This window comes from Eptesicus fuscus, chromosome 15 (genome assembly GCF_027574615.1).
Source record: "Eptesicus fuscus isolate TK198812 chromosome 15, DD_ASM_mEF_20220401, whole genome shotgun sequence".
NCBI lineage: Eukaryota > Metazoa > Chordata > Mammalia > Chiroptera > Vespertilionidae > Eptesicus > Eptesicus fuscus.
The window spans coordinates 35737758-35752661 of NC_072487.1; the positions used below are offsets into that span (position 1 = coordinate 35737758).

At 37.0% G+C, this 14904-nt stretch overlaps 1 protein-coding gene across 1 annotated transcript in view; it reads right to left on the minus strand.

Annotated features, from left to right (window-relative positions):
- Positions 1–5935: 5935 nt before the first annotated feature.
- PTAR1 (protein prenyltransferase alpha subunit repeat containing 1) overlaps positions 5936–14904 on the minus strand; it is a 69269-nt gene continuing 60300 nt past the window's right edge. The window contains exon 6 of the mRNA XM_054727756.1: positions 5936–6155. Coding sequence (XP_054583731.1) covers positions 6147–6155 — 9 coding nt within the window. The 3' untranslated portion in view covers positions 5936–6146. The remainder of the gene's footprint in view (positions 6156–14904) is intronic.

The following is a 14904-nucleotide window of genomic DNA, read 5'->3' on the forward strand; positions in this document are numbered from 1 at the left end:
CTCTCTGTAAAAAATCAAAGATATATATATATATATATATATATATATATATATATATATATATATATATATATATATATATATATAATAAATAAAATATGACTGTACATTTAACATTACCATCATTGCATTTTCAAAGTACTTTTCCCAGACTTGGTTTATCCTCCCAGACTATTTCAGGTACCGTATATGTCAAGAAAACGTTTTCAGACTGTGTTGCTCTCATTGATGTACCTATTGTCTGAGCATTTGTTTGTAACATTAGCAGCCTTACAGCCTCTATGCAACATCAGGCTATAACTAGACAGAATTGATAAAATTGTTTGCTCATTCTGTTTAACATGTGCTTATACACTTGCCTGTTTTCCCAATTTATTTCAGTAGTAAAAGAACTGAAAGTTATGGTCATCTGGGAAGGACACCATAAATACATTTAATTAATTATATTTATTTAATTCACCCTACAAACTAGAAACAGTTTTACCAGAAGAAACAATCACTGCTTCTTATAAAACATAACATTACAACCAGGAGTATATGTCCTTGAAAATAAGAAGCTATGAAATTAAGTGCTCAGCAACTTCAGAAAATTTTCCCTTCATATGTGTTTCGTACAGATTTAGATATTTTTACCATCTTATTTAAGAGATAAATGGTAGTCAACACCAATGGTTAAGGAAGATGTATAGGATAAAAATCTAAAGTAGAGAAAATTCTAATAACCATTTTTTTTTCTTTATCAGTTCATAAGCCAAGACACAGGCTGCCATTATTCATTTCTGTCAGGAGGACAGCACTGTTTCTAGAATAGCGTGAACTACGGGAAAAATCACTGCTCTACTCCTGTTTTCTGTTAGGTATTTTGTGTCAGGTCCGTTAGTACCAGCTCCCAACGAGTTCATGAGCCCTTTAAGATTAGTGACCAAATGTCAACTATATTACCTTTGTGCTCCCTCCACCAAACACCTAGCATATAGTAGAGTATCCAGGAAGCACTCATTAAATATTTGTTGGCTGCTTGATATATAAATTAACCATCCTTCCAATTACTCCAGTTAAGTTAAAGAAGATTATCAAAGCGATTTGCCTTTCAAATAACTTTTGCTTTTGTTACTATTTTATTAGCATTAAAGATCCTTTGGGGAAAAGTCATAGATATCTCTATTGACTCAAAAATAAGGAGCCCAGGTAAAGCTTTAATAGTAAATAAAATCAGGGTAAGTAATTTTACCAGACCTTTATCCTCTCTGCCAGCCGAAAGGGTCTTTGTTATTCAGGATGAACAATAACTATATAACTAAGTCATGGCCATATTGAAAATTTACAATAAATTGCACTGTCAAAAGGTCACTAAATTTTTAGATGTTCATTCCACAATCTGCATTAAGCTCCTAATGTGGTAGGCATTTAAAAGACTGAGCCAAATATCACAAATTCTCTATCTTCAAGGTCTTTTCTGCTTTAACAAAGGCAGGCAGACCTACAACAAGTATTTTCAGTGAAGTGCATTAGCTGTGATAAATGGTGTAGAAGTGAAAGCACACTGAGACTCACAGGAGCTGCGGAAGGCAGAGGTACGGAGGCACAAGCGTGGAGAGGGCTGGCAACTGAGTACGCGGCTGGCTTTTTCAAGTGGAAGGGAAACAAAAGCTCCCAACTGCTCTGAACTCCAGTTCCGTGTGAGACTCTGGGGACCCAGACTCATACGGGGAGAAACTGGACTGTCTGGCAGCGGGAAGAGGAATCTGCAGATCTCTCCGTAGCTCCTGCTGGGTGGCCTCAGGCAGAGGCTAAATTAGCACCTCCTTGGAGATCCAAGAGCCAGTGTACCCAGGGGTCAGAGTGGGACCATCCAGATTACAACTCCTCAGATCCAAGAGCCAGTGCACTCAGGGGGCAGACTCAGTGAGCACCAAAGCCCCACTGAAGAAAGTCTTCCCTCATAAGGGTGTCTCCAGCACAGAAGTTCTCCCATGGTAGACACAGCTGATCCTCACAGCCAACTGACCTGGAGGTCAATTCCTCCCAGTGATACCATCAATAATCAAGGTTTAACTACAACAAGACTGTGCACAAAGCCCACAAAAGGGTGCACCAAAAGTGTCCACCTCAGGTAACTGGGGAGGCCAACCCACTGGGCCCTATAGGACACCTAGCACACAAAGCCACTCTATCAACTCAGGGAAGCAGCCAAAATGCAGAGACAAAGAAACAGGTCACAAATGAAAGAAATGGAACAAAGCAAATGACTGGATATAGAGTTCAAAATCACGGTTATTAGGTTTTTCAAGAATTTTCTAGAAAAGGCCGATAAATTTAGTGAGACCCTTGATGATATGAAAAAGGACCAACTAGAAATTAAGCATACACTGACTGAAATAAAAAATAATATACAGAGATCCAACAGCAGACTAGAGGATTGCAAGAATCAAGTCAAAGATTTGAAATACAAAAAAGCAAAAAACACCCAACTGGAAAAGAAAAAAGAATCCAAAAATATGAAGATAGTATAAGGAGTCTCTGGGACAACTTCAAGCGTACCAACATCCAAATTATGGGGGTGCCAGAAGAAGAGAGAGAGCAAGATACTGAAAACCCATTTGAAGAAATAATGACTGAAAACTTCCCCCACCTGGTGAAAGAAATAGACTTACAAGTCCAGGAAGCGCAGAGAACCCCAAACAAAAGGAATACAAAGAGGACCACACCAAGACACATCATAATTAAAATGCCAAGCGCAAAAGACAAAGAGAAAATATTAAAAGCAATAAGAGAAAAACAGTTACCTATAAGGGAGCACCCATATGATTGTCAGCTGATTTCTCAACAGAAACTATGTAGGCCAGACAGGAGTGGCAAGAAATATTCAGAGTGATGAATAGCAAGAACTTACAACCAAGATTACTCTACCCAGCAAAGCTATCATTCAGAATTGAAGGTCAGATAAAGAGCATCACAGATAAGAAAAAGCTAAAGGAGTTCATCACCACCAAACCAGTATTATATGAAATGCTGAAAGGTATTCTTTAAGAAGAGGAAGGAGAATAAAAAGGTAAAGATAAAAATTATGAACAACAAATACATATCTATCAACAAGTGAATCTAAAAATCAAGTGAATAAAAAATCTGATGAACAGAATAAACTGGTGAATATAATAGGACAGGGACATAGAAAGGGAGTGAACTGACAATTCTTGGGGGGAAAGGGGTGTGAGGGGTGCGGGAAGAGACTGGATAAAAATCATACACCTATGGATGAGGACAGTGGGGTGGGAGGGTAAGGGCAGAGGGTGGGGTGGGAACCGGGTGGAGGGGAGCTATGGGGGGAAAAAGAGGAACAATTGTTAATAATCTGAACAATAAAGATTAAAAAATAAATTTAAAGAAAGGTGTACAAGTGGTGCTTTGGTTGTTACTGTTGTTTGTTTTGCTAAGTACAATGTGTTCAGAGAATTAAGTCAATTCTCTGCTTTCTAGAAGTCAGGTCTATAGTTAAATGAGCAGACATTTTCCTTAAGTTTTGTTTCCTGATTGTAAAAAAAAAAAAAAAAATCATGATCACCTAGATTCGATAATTTTCTTTTAACCAAAAGGCTTGTGAATTTCTCCTAAATGAGAAATATGTGTATTTTTAAGCACTATGGGCAGACAAATGTGTCTGCTTCCAGAAAAATAATAGAGATCATCTCTTTAATGAACAAGCCTTCTGAAAGCTTGGAGAGGCCTTAGGGTCTTTGGCTTTTCCTGTTAAACAGAAAACTGACTTTTAGGAACATTAGTCAGCATAAACTTAAAAAGAAAAACTGTCCACTTTCATTTTATTCCTCAGAGAAATTTATCCTCCTTCGGCCTTCTGCCTCCGACTCATGTCTTTTTTTAAAATTAAATCTGACCCTAGAGATGCTTCTAAGTTAGGTCAGTTTTGCTACGGATTGACTTTTGAAAGCACATTTTAATTTCAGCATTCATGGAGCCGCGCACTGCTGAATTGAATAGGTTGTGGTTATGGGAACAGCAGGAACTGAGACGGAACCAAGAAATCTGTTACTAGAGAAACCTTTTGAGAGCTGACAGATTTTAAGTCACTCTTAATAAGGTCTGATAGGTTAAGGAATAACATGTTCTAGGATCCAGGAAAGCAGCTTCTCGCCCATCCTTACCATTGGGGAATTATTTTCATCCTCTCGTGGCTGCAAGCCTATCAAGAAAACCGAATTGAAATGGGTCTGTGAGCTGTGCTGCATAAATCTGAATCTTGGGCCTCAATAACATTATCTTGCTAAGTGGTTAGGTAGGGCTGTGTTGCTAGCATCTGGGATGCATTTTAATTCCCTTTGCATAAAACAAAGAATAATCCTTTAGGCTCTTCTGAAAAGAAGAGATGGTTGAGAGATTTCAGCTTAGATTCTCTTGATCGATGTTGAATCCTAATAGAATAGAAAGGTAAGTATTTCCCAAATGCCTCCATGGACCACTAGTTCTGAGGGAAGACAGAGGCTCTTATGTGGGGGGAAATGTTCCAGGATCAAGTGAGCCTGGAGAACCCTGCAGCAAACTAAGTTTCATAGTTGGTTGTTTTGTTTTGTTTTTGTGTGTTGCAGGGTTCCTATGAATCTTTAATTATGAATTTCCAGGAGGACAATAAAGATGGAAGGTCTAAAATGTTTAGTGTTCCCTTTGCAAGACATCTTTTGAGGGACAGCAAGGCTGTGTTATGACTTTCGTGTGCCCTTCCCTCCGTTTATAAGCAAATGTGAAGAATTATGTTTTATAATTGTATTGGTATAAAGCTGAATATATTAATATTATAAAACAAAACATCTTATCTGACTAAGAGGGAAGGTGGGGGAGGGTGGGTGGGAGGTAATCAACCAAAGGCCTTGTATGCATATATGTGTCACCCATGGACACAGACAATAGGGTGGGGGGCAGAAAGGGGTCAATGGGGGAAAAGGGGGACATATGTAATACTTTCAACAATAAAAAATTATTTTAAAAGAATCCTATATAATAAAGAGGTAATATGCAAATTGACAATCACTCCAACACACAAGATGGCCACTCCCATATAGACACAAGATGGCCACCATAAGATGGCCGGCAGGGGAGGGCAGTTGTGGGCGATGAGGCCAGCAGGGGAGGGCAGTTGGGAGGGACAAGGCCTGCAAGGGAGGGCAGTTGGGGGGACCCAGGCCTGCAGGGGAGGACTGTTGGGGGGGACCAGGCCTGCAGAGGATGGAAGTTGGGGGGACCCAGGCCTGCAGGGGAGGACTGTTGGGGGCAACCAGGCCTGCAGGGGAGGGCAATTGGGGGGACCCAGGCCTGCAGGGGAGGACTGTTGGGAGGGACCAGGCCTGCAGGGGAGGGCAGTTGGGGGCAACCAGGCCTGCAGGGGAGGACTGTTGGGGGCAACCAGGCCTGCAGGGGAGAGCTGTTGGGGGCAACCAGGCCTGCAGGGGAGGACTGTTGGGGGCAACCAGGCCTGCAGGGGAGGACTGTTGGGGGCAACCAGGCCTGCAGGGGAGGACTGTTGGGGGGGACCAGGCCTGCAGGGGAGGGCAGTTGGCAGAAACCAGGCCTGCAGGGGAGGACTGTTGGGGGCAACCAGGCTGGCCAGGGGGGGCAGTTAGGGGTTGATCAGGCTGGCAGGCAGAAGCAGTTAGGGGCAACCAGGCAAGCAGGCAGGTGAGCAGTTGGGAGCCAGCAGTCCTGGATTGTGAGAGGGATGTCCACCTGCCCGGTGGGATCAGGCCTAAATGGGCAGTAAGACATCCCTCAAGGGGTCCCAGATTGGAGAGGGTGCAGGCTGGGCTGAGGGACACACACACACACACACACACACACACACACACACCCTGTGCACAAATTTCGTGCACCGGACCTCTAGTATTATATAACAAAACATTTTATCTGACCTAAAAATTTATTTTGCTTCTAAATTTAACAGAAATTATAATATTTTTGTGAGCCCTTAAAAACACTGTGAACTCCAGGTATTGTACTTACTGTGTGTAATAGGTAAGGGACAGGTTTTACATAGGAGTGAGCCTCTGCACAAAACATACACAATGGGCTCTAGAGACACACTATGGCATTCCATCAGAGGTCCTGAGATGGCTGTTGCAGGGACATTCCTTTTCTTCATGCTACTGTAACTGAAGAAACAAAAGGGGAGTCACACACACACACACACACACACACACACACACACACACACACACACACACACACTCACACTCACTATGGCATGAGAGCCGACTGTGGCAAATCTCCATGTCACTGATTCTATGTGAACTCAATCCATTGAGAAATGTTCCCTTATGCTAAAATACTCTATCTATATTTATATGTTCGGTATAAATCTATACAGAGTTAAACTAGCTGGAAAAAAGATTCTTAGTTATTCACTTCTATTTATGAAACTACCCATTCACACTCAGGGCATCTTTGAGAGGAAAAGTTCCCTAGTGTAGCTGGATGTCGCCAATCTTTATTGTATACAAGACTTTCAATGTGTGGCTTTATTATTTTGTCATGGTGAACTCACTGGCCAGAGATGATGGAAAATGAACAGTGTTAATTCTTTCTTGATAACTAAAGTGGGGTAAGGAGCTGTGGGGAAGGCTCACAGTGACCGGGGCATGACGCCAAATTTGACTTCACCAAAGATTGGTGACTCATCTAGAAAGATAAACTAGTAAAGGGAATTTTTTATATAGCCTGGAGATGTTCAGCTGCAGAATTGTCTGTTTTGTTTTTCTACTAGAAGTATCTTTCCTCAAAAATAAAATTCTGCTTGTGGCTCAGGAGCAAAGGTACACGGATCCTAGAAATACACAGGACTTCAGTACATTATAAAAGCGGCCTTTAAAGTTAGTGCAGAAAAGATGGATTATTTAATAAGTGACACCTGACTAGCCATTTGTGACCAAAATGAACTGGATCTCCATATCATCCCTTACATTCAAGTAAATTCCAGATGCTTCAAAAACAAAAATCTAATATAATGAAATCTTAGGAATACTTGAAAGAAACATAAGTGGATATTATTTATAATCTTGGAGGGAGAAGGCTTTTCTAAGCATGACACAAACTGACTCAGATAACTACATTAAATTTAAAGGATTTCTATTCCAAATAATTGAAAAAAAGGGTCAAAAGAACCCCTGAGAAAATCATGCCTATCTATAATAATAAAAGTGTAATATGCTAATTAGACCAGATGTCCTTCCAGATGAAGCAGAGGCTGCGAAGGAAGCCGGGGTTCCGGGTGCCAGAGGGAAGCGGGTGCCGGCAGTTGGGGAAAAGAAGGCCTACTCTTGCACAAATTTCGTGCATCCGGCCTCTCGTATATTATAAAAATATAAACTAATATATTCTCCTTACAGCAAGTTGGGTAAATATAAACAAGTTGAAAGAACAGAATTACCCACAGCTCCTCCACTCAAAGACACTACTGTTAGCATGTAGTTTAAAAATTTATTTTTTCTCTACTTTATTTTTTACAAATATGAGATCATATTCTATAAATAATTTTGCGTTTGGCTTTCCTCATTTAGCAAATCTTATCACATCATTTAAAAAAATTCCTTTGCAAACACTATTTTAATGGCTATAAAATATTTCATAATTTTTCTAATAATTTTCTTTATAGCTCAACATTTAAGTTGTTTCTAAATTTCCATCAGTGAACATCTCTATGCATAAAGCCTTTTCTTTTTTCTTTTTCTCCAGGATTTTCCCATTAGTGTAATTCTTGGAAGTGGATTACTGTATTCAGGGGTGTCAAGGCTCTTTATACAAACAACTAAATTGCTTATTTACACTTTCATCAGAAATAAGAAAAAGTGCATGTCTTATTATGCTCTTGCAAACATTTGATATTATTATTAAAAACAAAACCAAAAACCTTTGCTACTTTGATAGGCATAGTTGAAGTCTTCTTTTCATTTGCATTTCTTTGCTGCTAAAACTGAATATTTTTCTGCTATGTCTGTTAACCACCTTTTGTTCTTTTGTAAGTGTGTGTGTGTGTGTGTGTGTGTGTGTGTGTGTGTGTGTGTCTACTTTCTATTATGTCCTTTACCCATCCGTCAACAGCGTCTTAGTCTTTTTCTTACCAAGTTGCAATAATTCTTCATATGTCAAGGGTATTCATAAATATATTTAAATTCTAAAATAATCATAAACTTACAGAATATTTGCAAGTTCAGTATAAAGAACACCATTCTTTTTTTTTTTTAACCTGTGGCATTCCTGCAAATGTTGCCTCCAGTTCATAGTTTATCTTTTCATTAGGATTTAGTTTTAATTTCCGACTTAAAACTTGAGTGTACTGGGAACTTTTATCTGAATTATTTAACCTTTTCTAAGGTAGGTAGCTTTTCCTGCTTGAGAAATTAAATATTTCTTCCATTTTTGTCAAGATATTTTTAAATGGTTTGACCTATTTTACTTATATCCTTTAGTTCATCCAAAATATGAGGTGAATATCTGAATTGATTTTTTCCCAACATACCTAATGAGTGTTTTCCAAACGATTTATTAAATAATCTTCCCTTTTGTTATTGGCTTGCAAAGTTCTATTGATCACGTTAAATTCTTGCATAAAGTAGAATCTGTTTTCTGCATGTGTCTACCTACTCCTATGTCAGTACTAGATGTCTTAATTTATTATAGCTTTAGGTAAGTCTACTCCCCATTAATATAGTCATTTATTTTCCCAAACTTTATAATTATTTTTAGAAAAAATTGTGTCTTTATTTGGCATTGAATTATACATATAAAATATGATAGATTAACACATTTGCAAAATTTGGTCTCTCCATCAAAGAACATACCTCTCCTTTTATATGTTTCAGCAGTTTTGTGAGGTTTTTTAATATAGCCCTTTACATTTCCTACGATGTTAGAATACATTGCAAATAGAATCTTTCCATTGTATTTTATTGTTTTGTAACTGCTGCTGTATTAAGAACAAGCAAAAATGTTGTCTAATAACAGAGAGGCAGTTACATATCTATTTTATGTCTATTACCTTACTGAGCTTTAAATAATTCCAGAAATTTCATTTTATTATCATAGTGTTTCTCATGCAGAATATCATTCGTAAGTAATGATAATTGTTTCCTCTTTTCCAAAATTTAGATCTCATTTCTGTGTACTGTCTGCATTGCCACAATTGTAATTCAATGTTAAATAATAATGGAGAATGTTATATACTGATTTTGTTTCTAATTTTAATGAATTTGTTTCTGTGGAGAATTATGTGGCTGTAGATTATTTATACATACAAATTTTGGCTTACATAGAGCTTTGGGTATCTTTAACAAAGTGATAAAAGGGTGACCTTTGGTCCCAGGTTTTGTTATTTGTTTCATGGCTATTATATTTTTAGTCTGGATATTTTTAGTGTTTTTTTTTTAATTGATTTTAGAACAGGGATCAAACCTGCAACCTGGGTTTGTGCCCTCACTGGGAACTGAACCAGCCATGTTTTGGTGTATGTGCTGATGCTCCAACCAACTGAGCCACCAGGCCAAGGCAGTCTGAATAGTTTTAAGGCACTAAACCAGGTGCCTGCTTTAGTCATGAAACAAATACACCAAAAAATAAAATAAAAGTTTTTTGATCCTTTAAAATATACAGAGGGAACACCTAGCTTTAAGCTATGTTACTTTTGGGTGATGTTTTCAAGGTCAAACTTGTATAATGAACCTCCAGGTAACTGAATATGTTAACTTTAGCAGGATTGTTATTTTAGAGTTGGTACCTATTGGGATAGATTTCCATGATTACTAACTTTGTTTCAGAATAATTCATCTGTAGTACTTTAATAATTAGGGAGTAGGGTCGGTTGCTTTTATTTTTATTTATTTATTCATTTATTTATTTTTATTTTTTTTGTTAATCCTCACCCAAGGATATTTTTCCATTGATTTTTAGAGAGTGAAAGGGAGGGGGAGAGACACAGAGAGGGAAACATCGATGTGAGTGAGGCACGTCGATTGCTTGCCTCTGCGGCTGAGCCTGCAACTGAGGTACGTGCCCTTGACCGGAATCAAACCTGGGACCCTTCAGTCCGCAGACAGGTCGATGCTCTATCCACTGAGCCAAACTGGGTAGGGTAGGGTCAGCTGTCTTTAAAGTCACTTTTGGTTTGAGCTCAAATCATAGTCATAGTGTTTGCACATCAAAGAATGCTTTTTTTTTCTTTTATCTATTACATTCAAGCCATCCACAAATGGTAGACATTAAAAACAAGTTCAAAGGCAACCATATTTTATCCTGTTGGAAAAATGTAGTCATCTGTGAAGGGACCATTTCTTTTGAGTGTGACTCTTGAAGTAACCAACAGGGTGAATTCTTCAGTGGGGCTGTGCTATGTGAGTGCAGCTGGCCTAGAACCAATTCCTGTCTGTGGAATCATAAGTCAGGGCATAAAAATAAATGATATAGTCTAATATTGTCCCTAGAGACTTCTCCACATGGTAAAGAGTATAACAAAGATTTGGGGTGAAATAGTTATACATAAAGCCATCTGTGTTCTAGGAGCTGCATCATATACCACCTGGAATAGTCAGATTTAGTTTTTTTTAAATATTTTTTGTTGATTTTAGAAAGGGAGGGAGAGGGAGAGAGAGCTAGAAACATCAATGATGAGAAACATTGATGGGCTGCCTCCTGCACACCCCCCACTGGGGATTGAGACCACAACCCAGGCATGTGCCCTGACCTGAAATCGAACCTTGACCTCCTGGTTCATACGTGGACGCTCAACCACTGAACCATGCTGGCCGAGCTGTCACAGTGTTTTAAAAGGCAATGTAACTAAGTAAAAATATGAGGAGCTCAGCATGTGGTTTTACATCCAGCCAGCTTTACACATTTACTCTGACTGTACGCTCTTGTAGTCATTTGAAATTATGACATTGCTCAAGGTTAAACCAATACACAAGCCAGATGTGTGGTTTTGCTATATTGATTTCCATTTATTCCCTTCTGGTCCTTTGTTTCTGCTTTGATATATATTGTATCTACTCTGATATAGACTTAAGCAACTCAACAAATCCCAAAGCATATTTATTCCTATTTAGTTGTATTTGCAATTAGGTATCATTCTCTCTGATACCTAATGGCTATCTGAGCATCTTATTTCGAGAAATAACACCATGTTTTCAGTTGGCATAACCTATGAACTTTTAATTGACTAGTAGCAAACTCTGCTGGACTGTGAGTCTTCCCTCTCTCCCACCCCCGAAAATTAGAGTATTCAAAAAATTATTTAAACACACATTCATCTAAGAACATAAACATCATAAAGAAAGTAATTTAGAAAATTAAAGTCAGAACTCCACCTACTCACCAACATTTTTTAAATTATGGGTATACATGTAAATATGAAATTGTATCACAGGGTGGCTTTGATTTACATTTTCTAATGACTAATCATGTTAAGCATCTTTTCATGTGCTTATTGGACATTTGTAATCTTCTATGAAGAAATGTTCAAATCCTTTGCTCATTACTTACTAGATCATTTGCTTTTTATTATTGAGTTGTAAGGGCTTTTAAAAAATATATTCTGGAGACTAATCTCTTATTAGATATATCATTTGTAAATATTCTTTCATGTTCTGTGGTTTTCCTTTTCACTTTCTTGATAATATCATTTGAATTACAAAAGTTTTTAATTTAGAAGTCCAACTTACCTATTTTTTCATTATTTGTGCTTTTGTTGTCACATCTAAAAAAAAAAAAATGCCCCATAAAAGGCCACAAAAGAATTGCACGTATGTTTTCTTCTGAAAGTTCTTACATTTAGGCCTTTAATCTTTTTTTGAGTTAATTTTGTGATTGGTGTGAGGTAGGAATCCAAATTAATTCTTTCTCATGCATATCGATGTTCAGCTGTCCCAAAATTATTTGTTGACAAGACTGTTTCCCCACCCTCCACTGAAGGTCGTGGCACCTTTGTCATGTAACAATTGACCGTATTTGTACTTCCCCCCCTGGACTTTCTATTCTATTCCATGGATCTCTATATCAATCCTTATGTCAGCACCACACTGTCTTGATTTGGAGTCATTTTTAAAATTGGGAACTGTGATTCCTCCTACTTTGATCTTCTTTTTTATAATTGTGTTAACTATTTTTGATCCCTTGCAATTCCACATAAATTTTATAATCAGCTTGTCAATTTCTAAAAAGAAAATCAGATGAGATTCTGATAGGGATTATGCTGAATCTGTAGATCAGTTTGAAGAGTATTGCCATCTTAATAATGCTAAGTGTTTTGACCCATGAACATAGGACGGCTTTCCATTTATTTAGATTTTCTTTATTTCAACACTGTTTTATAATTTTCAGAGCATATGTTTTATACTTAAGTTTATTCCTATGTATTTTATTCTTTTTGATGCTACTGTCAATGGAATTGCTTTCCTAACTTTACTTTTATATTTTTCATTACAACTATAAAAATACAATTTGATTTGTATCCTGCAACGTTATTGAACTCATTTTTTTCCTTTTAACAGTGCTGTTTTTTAAAGTGAGTCCTTAGGATTTTCTACACACAAAAGCTTTTCATCTGTGAAGAGATAGTTTTAATTCTTCTTTTCCAATTTGGATGTCTTTCCCTTTTCTTGCCTATTTGCTCTGGCTTAGAATTTTAGTACAATATTGAAAAGAATTGGCAAGAGGGGGCATCATGTCTTGTTTCTGATCTGAGGGAGAAAGATTTCAATCTTTCATCATTAAGTATGAAGTTAGCTGTACATTTTTCATAGATGCCCTTCATCAGCTTAAGAAAGTTTCCCTCTAGTCCTAGTTTGCTGATTGTGCTTTTTTATTGTGTTTCTTTTTTAAATCAAAAAGAATTTGGAGTTTTGTCAAACGATTTTCCTGGATCTATTGAGATGATTATGTACTTTCACCCCATTCATTATATTCACATGATGTATTACATTGATTTTTGTATGTTGAACCAACCTTTCATTCCTAGGACAAATCCTACTTGGTCATGGTATATAATCCTTTTTATATACTGCTAGATTTGGATTGCTTACATTTGATAGAGTATTTTTGTGTCTATATTCATAAGGGACATTGGTCTGATTTTCTTTTCGTGAGATGTTGAGTGTCTGCTTTTGGTACTAATTAACATTGGCGTTTTAGAATGAATTAGAAAGTATTCTCTCCTCCTCTATTTTTGGAAATATTTTATGAAAGATTCTTTATTAAACATTTGGTAGAATTCACCAGTAAAGTACTCTGATGGTTGGCTTTTCTTTGTGGGAAAATTGTTATTACTCAATCTCTTTGTTATATGTCTATTTAAGATTTTCTATTTCTTGTGTCAGGTTCAGGAGTTTGTGTGTGTCCTTTAAAGAATTTGTCCATTTCATCTAGGTTATCTAATTTGTTTTTTATAGTATTTCTTATATCCTTTTTATTTCTATAAGGTTGGTAATGATGTCCCTTCTTTCATTCCTGAGATTGTCTTCATTTTTTCATGGCCAGTCAGATTAAAGATGTTTTCATTGTTTTTGATCTCTCCAAAGTAACAACTTTTTCATTCATTTTTGCTATTGTTTTCTTTTCTCTATTTCCACTGTAATTTTATTGTTTCTCCTGCTTGCTTTGGTTTCAATTTTTTTCCAGTTTAGTAAGGTGGAAAATTAGGCTGTTGATTTAACATCTTTCCTTGTTCTGTTTTTTTAAAGGATAGTTTATTGCTTTTTAGAGGAGGAGGAGGAGAGATAAACATCTCTGTGAGAGCGTAACATCCATCGGCTGCCTCTTGCACACCCACATGGGGTAACCTGTAACCTGGGCATGTGCCCTGTCTGAGAATCTTTCAGTATGCAGGATGATGCCCAACTAACAGCCACACCAGCCAGGGTATTATCTTCCTTCTTTTTAAATGTAAGCGTTTACAGATAAATTTTCCCTCTGAGTGCTGTTTTTGATGCATCCCTTAAGTTTTAGTATGTTGTTGTTTTTTTGTATTCTTTATGTCAAAGAGTTTTATGTTTTCCCTCATAATTTTGTCTTTTATGAGTGTGTCAATGTCCACATATTTGAGTTTCCAAATGTCTTCCTGTTACTGATTTCTAAAACATTCCATGATCGTCAGAGAACATATTTTTCAAGATTTTAACTTTTTAAACCTATTAAGATGTTTCATGGCATACCATATGATCTACTCCGGAGAATGTTCCATGTGCTCTTGAGAGGAATGTGTATTTTAATATTGTTGGTAAAGTATTCTATAGATGTTAGGTGAGGGTGGTTTGAAGTGTGACTAAAGTTTCCTATTTCCTTGCTGATATTTTGTTCCATTGTTCTATTTATAATAAAAAGTGGGATATTAAGGTCTCTAACTACTAATGTTAAATTGTGTATTTCCTTTCAGTTCTGTCAGCTTTGCTTCACATATTTTAGTGCATGTTTAAAACTGATATATCATCTTGAGGGATTAAACCTTTTATCCCTAAAAAATATCCTCGTCTCTAGTGACAAATTCTGCCTTGAAGTGTATTTTGACTGATACTGGCTTGGCAACTGCTGCTGTCCTTTGATTATGGTTTGCATGGAACATCTCTATCCTTTTATTTTCAACCTATTTATATCTGTCTTTGAATCTAAAGAGTGTCTCTTGTAATAGCATATAGTTGGAGCATGTCTTTTTTTAAAAAACAGGTATAAATATTTAATAGCCAAATATAATCCAGGAACATGTGTACTTTTAAAAATCACCTTTAAAAAATTAAGGTTTTTTTTTATGGTTTCACAACTTACATTTAAGTCTTTTACCCATTTTGAGTTTATTCTTGTGTATGGTGTAAGTTGGTGGTCTAATTTCATTTTTTTACATGTATCTGCCCAATTTTCCCAGTA